Below are 12,637 nucleotides of genomic sequence, written 5' to 3' on the forward strand. Positions count from 1 at the left end.
TGGGAATAAACCATGGTTCCTTAATTATATTTAAGTATATATATATATATATATATATATATATAAATTTTTTTTAAGTGAGATCACTCTTCCTCCCCAGCCCCTGAACTTAACCACCTTACAACTGAAATTTGCACCACTTCCCCCAAGCCCAGGCCCCAACAGTTAAATCTGGACAAGCAATTTCAGAAAGTCAGCAGCACCATGCGAGTTCACAGCCTGACCTGACACCTGCGACCTTAGTAATGCTCGCCACCCAATAAAGCCTCAAGTTCCTGTGATCATGGGAAACGGATAAAATGACAAATGGGATCAGATCGTGCTAAAGAGAACACGGCCACTTCTTCCTGGCCATCACAGAACTCTCGCGGAGTGTTTTAGCAAAGAAAAGGCTTTCTTCCCTCAATGGTAAAAAGGAGGCAGGCCCGTCCCACAAGGATGACACCGGGAGGAACCAGCTAGCCCTCCCAACGTGGCACCACCACGCTCCAGCTCCCATCGAGAATTCTTGGCACACACCCTCAAAGCCACCGGGGAAGCTCCAGGAGAAACGGCCGAGGGAAGCAAATGTTTTTCTCTTTGAAAAGTCAAGACTGGACACAGATATTAGTCCTCTGTTCTCTGCGGAGACAGTGCACAAAGGACCTCTTATCCACAGAAAGAGCGAAAAGACAGAAAACAGCCGCACCCGGCCGCATCTCGCCACCTCTCCTCCGAGGCTGCTGACCAAACAATGTGGCCACTCACGGTGGCACCACTGGAGACCGGGGGAAAACCGCAGGAGAGGGAACATCTTGGGACATTAAAAAAAAAAAAACACAGGGTTAAACCAGGGTTAACTGGGGTCAGGCTCAACCTGCTGCTGGTGGCTGCAGTGAAGGACCAGCGAACTCGAGTCCTGATCCCAGACATGCTCAATGCACCCCCAGATCACATCCACAGAACAGCATGTTCCCTCCTTAGCTCTCATCATTCGTGACTCATCTGATGGACTAGGATGAATTCACGGCCTCATATTGTCTTCATCATTTGGTTTTCCTGTGAGTGTTCATCATTTTTATTTTTAGAAATAATATTCGGGCTTCAAATTGCGTTCTCCAACAGCTAGAAAGCTCAGATTACCAAAGAAAACCTCAGACTGACAGATTGTGGTCATTTCCGGCTCATCTAGTAAAACTCCTCTGAAGAGTCAATAAAACGCGGAACTGGGGGAGAAAGGACTTCCTCCTATTGTAACCAAGGGCAAGTGAGTTGACTTAAAACTCCTTGCTAAGTACGAGACAGTAAATCCATTAAAGGGAGACAGTCCCTGTCCGGAGAAATAAAAGAGGGGTTAAGGCACTTGCCTTGCATGAGGCCGATCCAAGTTATTCCCTTAGCACCATCTCTGCTCCCCTGAGCATCACCAAGAGTGCTCCTGCTGGATATGGCCCAAACCCTTCCCCCGCCCCCCAAAAATGTAAAATCTACAGTACTGAGCCTGTCTCTCGGCCTCTACACTTAGATATTTGCATTGGGGATTCTCAACCTGGACACATGAAGGGCGATTTTATATACACTAATCTCAGCCCCTTTCCAGAACTCAGCCAAACGCTCAGATGAAGTGGGCTGGTTTGCTTGGAGCTGCCCCAGTGATTCTGAGGGGTGGGAGAGGACCGAAGCAGAGCACCACATCCCTTAAAGAAAGGGGACCCCATCCTGGCTGCCGGCGTCAGCCCTCCCCCAGATGAAATGGACACGCAGGAGACAGGAGCTACAGTAGTGGGTGCCCAGGCCCAGGAAGGCCGAGGAGTAGTGTGAGGGGCCGGTCTCGGGGACTGTGGGTTCTCCCCAAGATACCCTGGCTGGTTTGGAACCCTAACACCTTGGTTTCCTCAACTTTAGGATACGGGCTATTTCTTCAGAACAGAGTCCCTCCTTCTGGAACTCACTCTGCTTTCCATTTTTATTCTGGGATCCTTCATTTAGTGGGAGCAGACTTATATTCATTATTTTATTTTAAAAGTATAAAAAAAAATAGGATGAAACATATAAACATTGCCATTAGGGGCCAAAGTGATAGTACAGAAGGTAGGGAGCTTGCTTTGCACATGGTCAACCCAGGTTTGATGCCTGGTTACCCCATATGGTCCCCCGAGCCCTGCCAGGTGTGATCCCTGAGTGCAGAACCAGGAGCAAGCCCTGAGCATGGTTGGAGGTGGCCCCAAAACAATACAAAACAAAACAAAAAAATCACCATCATTGTAGCAAGCACATTTCCACTTCCCAAAAATGACGGCCACAACCAGGTCCTTTCACTCACTCGCTTCCTCTCATTCATTTACGTCTAAGCCAGAATCTCTTACTTCTTACTGAGCAAAGCATTCTGCTGCAAGTAAATGAAAAACAACCAGAATTGGCTTTGTCACAAAAGAAGTAGCGAGATGGGGCTGGAGCGATAGCACAGTAGGGTAGGGCATTTGCCTTGCACACGGCCGACCCGGGTTCAATTCCCAGCATCCCATATGGTCCCCTGAGCACGCCAGGAGTGATTCCTGAAGGCAGAGCCAGGAGTGACCCCTGAGCATCGCCAGGTGTGATCCAAAAAGAAAAAAGAAAGAAAGAAAGAAAGAAAGAAAGAAAGAAAGAAAGAAAGAGCGAGGAGAGAGGCCTCAGTGGACCCCGTACATCAGGGCCCAGTGGTTCTCCTGTCCCCTTCTTCCGGTTCCGAGGGCTACTGGGCTACTAGGGCCAGGGGGCACTCCAAGGGGTCAGATGCTGTCCTCGCCTGTGGCCAATCCCTGGTCAAGCACCGAGCACCAGCACCTGTGACCTCACGATCTCCCACCACCACAAAGAAAGGCTGCTCTGCGGTTGCTTCAGTTCTATCGACCAGCCAAGGCCCAGAGAAAGGGGAGAAAAGGGACAAAACCGTTGTTTCCTTGGACCACAAAAGCTCAGTGGCCCCCTCACCCAAAGTCCCTTCTGCCTCATTAGCTATAAATGTGTCCCTGAGTCTCCTCAGCCACACAGGTCAGGAAGGCAAGAGCCAAGGGTCTTCAACGACTGTCACTTTGCTGATAAAGCTGATGAGGAGAGAACAATCCTGACTGTCATGAATGAAAGGACACAACCCCAGGATCCTCCGGGATCCCCGAGGATCCCGGGGATCCCCTAGGATCCGCTTTCCCTTAGGGCAAAGTTTCCAAGAATCTCTGGCTGAAGCAACATGAGGACCTGCTGTGTGTCATGGGGGCGGAAGGAGCTTTGCAAATAGAACCAGAGTTCTGGTACCAAGAAACAGGGGTGAGGGCAGCGCTGGGGGCACATCAGGCCCCCGAGTACGAACACTGATGCCTCAGCTTTCTGTTGACTTCTCTTTGCCCAAGTGGCGGAACAGAACTGCAGGCATGCAGACCACACACACACACACACACACACACACACACACACACACACACACACCTTTCACTCCCCACCCCATTTCTAACACGGGTCACGAGGGGCCTTGCCTTGTTTGCCCAACCACTTCTTTTCCACTGGAAGCCTGGACACTGGGACCCCAGCTGCCCTCTGCTTCGTAAACTACCGGCCACTCGCTCGCCCTAATGCTCATGCCGTGATCTCTGCAGACGGCTTGTCAACTGCACTACTGGGTTCAACTTTAGAAACGCTCTGAAATGATCTGATCAGAGGAGATTGGGGTCACTTCTCTGTGGCATGTTTGCTGAACCCCCATCCACCACAGCAATTGTTTACTTTATACATGACTTGTCCAATTAATGTTATTCCAAACTTCCCAGATCAATTTTTATGGCTTTGACTTTTCTCAACATATTAGACTGCTATCTATAACTAAAAAAAAAAAAAAAGAAAGAAATGAACTTCCTGTATTTTATTTAAAGACCTGTTCTGTGTATTTTAAGGGCCACACCCAGTGGTGCTCAGGGTTTACACCTGGTTCTGCGCTTAGGGATCACATGTGGTGGGACTCGGAGGACCATCTGGGGTGCAGGAATCGAACCCAGGTTAGCCGTGTGCAAGGCAAGTGCACTACCCACTGTGCCCCAAAGAACATTTTTCAGAGTGACCATAACCCAGTATGTCAAACAAGCACTGTCCTCCCATTGTACATTGATTTGCTCGAGCGGGCCCAGTAACATCTCCATTTGGAGACTTGTTGTTACTGTGTTTGGCACATTGAATATGTCACGGGTAGCTTGCCAGGCTTTGCTATGCGGGTGAAATACTCTTGGTAGCTTGAGAGGGGCGGAGGAATCGAACCCACCTCGCCTAGGCTGGCTGCGCACAAGGCAGATGCCCTACTGCTGTGCTATCGCTCCAGCCCGACCCAGTATGTAATTTTCCCTTTCCTGGACTCTGGCCTTAACCAACATCCCAGGACAACCCAGGTGGGCCCGAGGCCCGAGAGCAGAGCAGAAGGTGCAGGAAATGTTCTCATGTCTGGCGTGGCCCGTGATTACTGAAGTGCTCTGGGCTTCCTTTATTTGAAAACATCCCATCCATTCTAAAATCCAAAAGTGACCATTTTAAACAGAACCCCAAGAGAAATGTTCAAAGAATACCAAATCTGGACCACCGCAAGATGCAGTGAAATGAAGTCCAAAAGCAAATGGCATGTGACTGTCAGCAGAGGAAATGGTAGCAAAGAAACAAGACTGTGCTCTTGCCGGGGTGATGGCGACCCCTGTCCTGGTTCGCATCCTTGGCACCTCTTGGGGTCCCCCTGAGGAGTCGGGAATAGCCCCTAAGTACAAGCAAGTATGACCCCCAAACAAAAAAAGACAAGTGTGACCCCAAGACAAAAGAAAACAAACAGACTTTACAGACATTTTGTGTTTTGTTTTGTTTGGGGCCACACTTGGCAGTGCTGGGGGACCACATGGGGTGCCGGGGACAGAATCTGGGTGGATTGGCCGTGCGCTGTACTATCACTCTGACCCAATGGGCCATTTTTATCCGTGCCCTTTAAGGACCATTTTCTCCTGCTCCGCTTCTGGTCCACACACAGACAATAGCACCATTTATGCCAAGATGCCTTTGCATAATTGTCTCTCTCCTCCAGATGCCCCATGTTCTCTGACGATTTCAAAGTCAGGATGTTCCATCTGCTTTGGAGAAAAAAAAACCTGACTCGCCCCAGTCACCGGGCTGTGAAATGGTGTGAAATATAATAACAAACAGGGCATAGGAAAACATGACTTTCGATTTGAAAATTCTGGGCTGGCAACACTGGCTCTGAGTGGAAAACCCCAGGGGTTGGTCCAGCCTGGTGGGTGCCTGAGGAGAGGACCGGGATGTCCTCTCACCTGTCTGCACCCCTACACACCCAGCAGGAAGCCTCATACCTGCCTCACACTCTGGGTTGGGGGCTTTGCGGTCCCCTTCCCTTGGAGGACCCACAGCATTCCCAAGATTCCCTCATTTTCCTCACTCTACTTGGATGGCTACAGCCACACGGATGCCGGTTCAGAGACACACTTGGGGGGCACCATGGGAGCAGGAGCGGAGAACGGCGGGTTCACAGCATCTGTGCACATCTGTGAATCGAACACAGCTGACCCCTGATCCGAGAAAGGGTCCAAGAAGAAGGCACCACTGCCAAGTGCTAGCAGGTCCCCGTCCTCACAGTGACCCAGCGACTATGGGACAGTGTAGGAAATGCTTGAGACCCCAAACAGGTTGCAAAGGGGGAGTTGAGCCAGAGAGACAAAGCTATGTCGAGGGCACAGGCGGTCCTATGAAGTCCACCACTTTCTCCCCCCACAAAATTATCTTTCCCATGCCTCACCACCGCCAGTAGAACCAGAGTCACAGCTCAGCACCAGAACACTCCAAAAGCTAACTGGACCGAGACCAAATTCACACAGAAGAGATCATCCCATCCTATAGTGTTGAGGGTGAAACTGATGCCATGACAAGCTGCAGCTAACATTAAGTCTCAGCTAGGCCTCAGTTTCTGTTTCCCTGAAGCAGAACTTGCAGTTTCTGGTACACATCCAGTTGAATAATTTGCCGAGATAAGGAATTGGGCAGTTGGGTCTGGCCAATCATGAGGGGTCTCTCTGCCCTCCTTAGAAATTGTTACTGGGGCTGGAGCAATATTGTTACTGGGGCAGGAGCATGGTGGGTAGGGCATTTGCCTTGCACATGGCCGACCCGGGTTCCATTCCCAGCATCCCATATGGTTCCCCGAACACCGCCAGGAGTTATTTCTGAGTGCATGAGCCAGGAATAACCCCTGTGCATCATCAGGTGTGACACAAAAAGCAAAAAAAAAAAAAACAAGAAACTGTTACTAACCATTGTCTAATTGCTGACCACTGTTGTAATAGGGCCAATGCTAAAAATAGACCAGTATATAAATTGCCTCTTTCTTTTCTTTTTTTTTTTTTTTTTTTTTTTTTGCTTTTTGGGTCACACCCGGCGATGTGTGTTACCCAAGAGTTACTCCTGGTTCATGCACTCAGGAATTACTCCTGGCGGTGCTCGGGGGACCATATAGGATGCTGGGAATCGAACCTAGGTCGGCTGCGTGCAAGGCAAATGCCCTACCCACTGTGCTATTGCTCCAGCCCCTATAAATTGCCTCTTAACTCTGAATAAATTGCTTGTGATTTGGAGTCGGGGTCCTGGTCAAGACTCCACTGCATTGGATGAGACTTGAACCCTAGCTCGAGCTAGCAATGGCTTGAGCTAGTACTAAAGCTCCTTTGCTTTTGCGTTATTGTGTGTGGACTGGATCTCTCTGCGATTGGGGATCTGAAACTCATGACAACAATAGTCATTCTTCACTTGGAAAAAATATTCTACCTGGAAGATTAAGAAGGCATTAGTGGGGGGGGAGTTGTGGTTCATATAGATCCTGTGAGCGATTCACTCACTGTCTAAGCAGATCCTCAGAAACGAGCAAGCAGCAGTGCTCTTGAACTGCTTCTTCGAAAGACCCATATTCAAATCTAGTTCCTCAAAGAGGGCTTGGGAGCCAAGCGGGGCATCTGGCTTCAGGCCCTCTGAGCATCTGTCTTTAAGGGACCAGAAAGATTACAACGGAAATGCCCAACTTCACACTAGCAGGGTAATGACTACATCCTCTTATTCTCTGGTTTTCAAATAATTCTGAGCAGAGACTGTATTTTGAACCGATCCCGTGGCGTCTGCTGCCCGGTGCAGATAGAGCTGGGAGGGTGGGAGAGAGGCTGACCCCCGTTCAGATCTGAGGTCATTAAGACAGTGTGCTGGGGCTGGACCGATAGCACAGCGGGTAGGGCGTCTGCCTTCCACGCAGCAGACCTGGGTTCGATCCACAGCATCCCATATGCTCCCCTGAGCACCGCCAGGAGTCATTCCTGAGTGCAGAGCCAGGAGTAACCCCTGAGCATCATCGGGTGTGACCCAAAAAGCAAAAAAATAAAGACAGGATGCTGGGTTTGACAAGTGACAGGGACCCACACAGGCCCCAGGAGAGCAGACCAGAGGGGCCACAGAGATAGAACCCAAATCCTCCACATTTGGGGGGAGAGGGAGGACACACGGCAGGAAACCATCCACCTAGAATGCTGAGACTCCTCCCATTTGGGCTTTTCATTAAACAATTTTAAACAAGATTCTCAGTTGCCCTTTCTGAGGAGACATTAAAGAAACCCACCCTTCATAGAAGCGTTTTTACTGCAAAATGTGAGGCGTGGCTGAACGAGGAAAATGCCACTTCTTCCACAAGTGAAATGAAGGATTATTATCAGGCCATCAGCCTCTAAACCTCTGGGCGAGCATTCAGACTGATTATAATCCAAGGGAAGCGTGTGTTTCATGGAATAAAATGGGCCATGGAACCGCGTGGGAATTTCGGGGAGCTGCTCCCTGCATTCAGGACAGGGATGGTCGCTGGAGCTAGAATAACCCGGAGGAAAGAGCATCCCAGAAATGCACCCCGGAGTGAATGTCATCCCCTTAACCTTGAGCGACAAGCTCCTACCTTAAACGTCTCCCCGGCATCCTTGGATCCGCCTTCTCCGGTATATTCTGCCAGGCAGCCGTTATTGCAGTCCTTAAAAATAGAAGATAAAAGAGGACAAGCCCTTAAGTAAAGCCGGGTGGAGGACAGGGGTGCGGGGCCACCCGGGCACTCACCCTGACCTGAGCGCTCCCTCCGCAGCAGGACTGGCAAGGCAGGCGCAGAGGGGGCGCACTGTGGTGGGGGTGGGCAACGCTCCCCGACTCTGCCGGGCCTCCCGGACCCTCCCCGGCCCTGGGGGACCCTCTCCAGCTTCCCCAGACCTTTCCCGGCTCCCCCGGACCCTGCCGGGGTCTTGGGGACCCTCCCAAACTCTCCCTAGTTCTTGGGGACCCTCCCCAGCTCCTCCCGACCCTCCTCGGCTCCCCTCGACTCTCCCTCGGCCCTCCCCGGCTCTCGGGACCATCCCCACTGCCCCCCCACCCTCCTCCTCTCCCCCCTCCCCCGGCCTCCCCGACCCCCCATCCTTCCTAGCTCCCACACAGCGGCCGAGAACGCGCGCGGTCGCACTCCAGGTGGCCGGCTGGGGACACCGGGCGCTGGTCCGTCCTCCCTGCGCCCGAGCCACGAGCCCACCCCACGCGGGGATTAACCCAGGGCCGGGAAGAGCCCAGGGGCTGGCCGAGCCTCGTGGCCCGGTCCCTCGGCGGCGCACAATAGCCGGCTGGGGCCAGGGGCCAGGGCTGGGGACCGCAACCGACCATTTCCTCCGGCGCAGGGTCCCCCGCTGGCCGGCACCAGGTCACCAACGCGGACCGCGGCGCGGCCCCGGCATCTCAGCGCCGCGAAGGCCACAAAGGAAGCGGGGCGGCTGGGGACGGCGCCAGCGGCCGATCCTGCCCGGTTCTAAGCTCAGATCCGGCGGGCGGGTCGGGCCGCGGCAGGAGGGACGAGAAGCATCCCCGAGTGCGCGGCGCGCGAGGTGCGACGCGCCCCCAAATGCTCCTCCCCGCCCCGCCCCGCCCCAACGGCCCCCGCGAGGGTCCCCAGCGGCGGGTGCGCCCCGGGAGCGGGTGGGAGGACCCTGGATCTGCCGCGGGGTCCCGCCCGCCCGAGATCACGGTACCTGGCGGCCGAGGGTCCCGGCGGCGCGGGCCCTGGACACGGATGGGCCGGGCCGAGCCCCCGCGCGGCGCCCGCAGCCCCGCGCCAGCCTCGCGCCCGCCCCGCGCAACGCCGCCAGCATCCTCTGTCCCCCAGCACCCGGGACCCCGGCGACCAGGCGCGGCTCTGTCCCCAGCCCCCGGGCCCCCGGCGACCAGGCCTCCTCGCCAAGGCGCTCCCCAGCCCCGAGCTGGCCACTGCGCGCGCAACTGTGCCTGCGCGCTGCCCTGCAGGGACCCCCCAAAGCAAACCCAAGGGAAAGAAAGAAAACCCGGGCGTTGCAGCCGTTCATGCCAACCCCACCTCCCAGGAAGAACGCGGGGCTCCTGGGGGGTGCAGTCACCAGGCTCAGCTCCCACGCGCCACGTCTGCCCCAAAGCCCCCGAGGGCACGAGCACCCACTCTCGCCTTTTGTAGGTAAAACTGAGCACCTGAGCGCTCCCGTCCTTGGAGCTGTTGGCCCAGGACTTGAAGGTTTGGGTTTTCTGTTTGGGGTGGGCACCCGGTGAGGTTCCGAGGTTGCTCTCGGCCCTGAACTATCCCTCCAGCCCGAGAGCGTAGTGCCCAGGGCTGGAGACCCGCTGGGTTCAGCAAGGAGAAAGGAAACTGGTAACCAGGCTCTCTCCAGCCGCCTCCCGGCCCCGAAGCCCGCAATTAAGAGCCTTTTAAGTTGACCCAAGTGGTGATTTGGACTGACTTGATCTAGGAGAGCGGAGAGGGCAGTTTATTCTGGTTTATTCTGAGAGGGTGGTTAAAAGCAGCCCAGGATTATAAGGCAATCCTGCAGAGACCGCAGCTGTAATATTCCAGTTCAGAACGTAGCTCTCACAAGCCCCACCCCGCAGGACACCTCTCAGGCTAGGGTGCAAGGGGCGCGGCAGGGGACCCCTTCCAGCCCACGGCGGGGGGGGGGGGACCTCCTTTATCTTTTTAAAAGAAATCTGAGGGGGCTAGAGTGATAGCACCACGGGTAGGGCGTTTGCCTTGCACGCGGCCAACCCGGGTTCGATCCCCAGCATCCCACATGGTCCCCTGGGCACTGCCAAGAAGTGATTCCTGAGTGCAGAGCCAGGAGGAACCCCTGAGCATCACCGGGTGTGACCCAAAAAAAGTAAAAATAAATAAATGAATAAAAGAAATTTGAAATAATTCTGAAACACTGATCAAGTAAATTCCGGGGCTGCCTGTTAACTTAATCTGCCCAAACTTGAAGAAGAAATCCAAGTAGGAAGACGTCTCAAAGGGCTGGAACACACACTTTGATTCCATTCCTGACACCTAGTGATCCACGAAACCCCATGGGGACCAGCCCTGGAGCACTGCCGAGTGAGACCCCAAACTAACAAGAAATGCAGTTTATTGGGGCTGGAGCAATAGTACAGCGGGTAGGGTGTTTGCCTTGCATGTGGCTGGCCAGGGCTCCATCCCTGGCATCTCATGTGGTTCCCTGAGAACTGCCAGGAGAGATTCCTGAGCACAGAGCCAGGTGTAACCCCTGAGCATCACCAGGTGAGGCCCATAAACAAACCAAAATAAGCTGTAGTTTATTTGCTTCGGCAAGGTTGGTGTGTGATGTCTGTACCACCTCTGGCCAAGAGAGAACTCAATCTACCAGGAATAGAATATCCCAAAGGTCACCCCTGGACCCCAACACCTTCCCTCCCCATCAGAACCAAACTTGATGAAAACGCCGTCCTGCTCCCTCCTCTTCCTATAACTCAAATTTGACTTATTAACTAAAAAAAAAAAAATCCCAATGCGAAGGAAAGGAGAGGAAAAAAAAAAAAGAACTCGAAAGATCGGGGTGCACTGCAGGTTAGAAATGTGAATCCAGTTAAGCGCCGAGGGCTGGGGCTCTGAGCAGATCACACACACACACACACACACACACACACCTTGAGAGCTGGGTCCGATTTACATGCAATGAGGATGGGTAGGCTGTGCTCCAAGGGGAAGAGAAAATTATGCTAAAGCAACCAAACACTTGTCTTTAAAAGGCTTCATGCAATTCCAGCCATCTGTGCAGAACAGGAAAATGCATAAGTTGAAATCTAGCTCTGTTATCTCCAGGTCCCCCTGGGTCCGGAACATACAGATCAGCAGGGAACAGCTCCTCCTGGGAAGGAGGGCCACACCCAGCAGTGCTCAGGGCTTACTCATGGCTCTGTGGTTCACTCCAGGCGGGGCTGGGGCACCGTCTGGGCACCAGAGATCAAAACCAGGGCTCGCAGGTCCTCCCTGCTGCCCTCTCTCCTAACAGCCGTCCTTGGTCCAACCCAGTGGTTTTGCTTCCTGTGCCTTTCCACGGTCCTGCCTCTGTGTGGACAGCGGTGTAAAGGCATCTCTCTCTCTCTAGTGCACCTCGCCCGAGTGGTAAGAGTCAAAAATCTGTCTAATGCATGTCTGATGTCTTTGGGGTAGGGAACCCCCCACATCACGGTGAGGGGGTGGGGTGCTGCTTTGAAGCTATTCTTGGCTCTGTGTTCAGGAGTGCCCCCTGGTGGTGGCTGGTGGAACCATACTCAGTGCCTAGAATCAACCGCCATGTGCCTTAAGCAATGCAAAAGAAACCTTTTACAGGTGCCAAAGTTTTCTTCCAGACTCCCACATCCATAAAGGGTCCCCAGCCAACATTCAGAAAACAAGGACTGGGCCACAAAGAGTGTCGGGGTCAGGTCACTGTCTCTGCTCACTGCTGAGTGCAGCTTGATTCTCCCAAGACCCACCAGGAGTGATCCCTGAGCACTGCCAAGCACCCCCCCCAACCAAAGAAAATTTAAGAATTAACAGTGAGGTACCAGGTGAGGCGTTTTTGCCCCCAGCGGGCAGGACTCGCCTTACAGAGCAGAACTGACAAAGGGAGAATGGGACAAGTGCTCCCTGAGTACCTCTAGAAATGGGAAGAACTCTGCCCAGAAAGGTTTGGAAGGGCTTTTGGAAAAGAAGTCCTAGAAGGGGGAATATCAAACGTATGTGGCCTACTGCCCCTTTTCCAAAAACATTTATCACACACACACACACACACACACACACACCCCCGGGAAATCCAACCCTAAATGAAGAAACAGAATGTACCCCGCCCCCAGTGGCACCCAGGGGTACTACATCCCCCTGGATCACTCCGACGCCCCCCTATAGGTCGGTATTGCCGATTTAGGAAAACCGGTCCCAGGGCACAAGCCATTGAGGCAGGAAAGTGGGGTCCCAGGCTGCAGGGCCCCCTCCAAGAAGGAAAGGAGCACAGGGCCCAGAGAGGCTACCAGAGAAGGGACGAGGAGAGGGACAGGCAGGGGGTGTCATACAGAGAACGAAATATCCAGAGCACGATGGACCTGGATGGAGGTACAAAACACAGCTTGTGTTCTGGAGTCTTGTCAAGTCCCCAGGAAGTGATGGACGCTGGTTCCCGTGCAGGAGGGGAATGTGCAAAGAAAGTCTCAGAAGCCAGACTTCTCAACACACACACACACACACACACACACACACACACACACACACAGAGTGAGAGGCGTTCCTCAG

At 53.4% G+C, this 12,637-nt stretch overlaps 1 protein-coding gene across 1 annotated transcript in view; it reads right to left on the reverse strand.

Moving 5' to 3' along the window:
* Window positions 1-12,637, reverse strand: part of BCAT1 (branched chain amino acid transaminase 1) — a 65,226-nt gene that overhangs the window by 36,696 nt on the left and 15,893 nt on the right. Inside the window, 1 exon segment of the mRNA XM_056134562.1 lies at window positions 7,976-8,047. Coding sequence (XP_055990537.1) covers window positions 7,976-8,047 — 72 coding nt within the window.

The sequence above is a fragment of the Sorex fumeus genome, unplaced genomic scaffold (genome assembly GCF_029834395.1).
Source record: "Sorex fumeus unplaced genomic scaffold, SorFum_2.1 ptg000100l, whole genome shotgun sequence".
NCBI lineage: Eukaryota > Metazoa > Chordata > Mammalia > Eulipotyphla > Soricidae > Sorex > Sorex fumeus.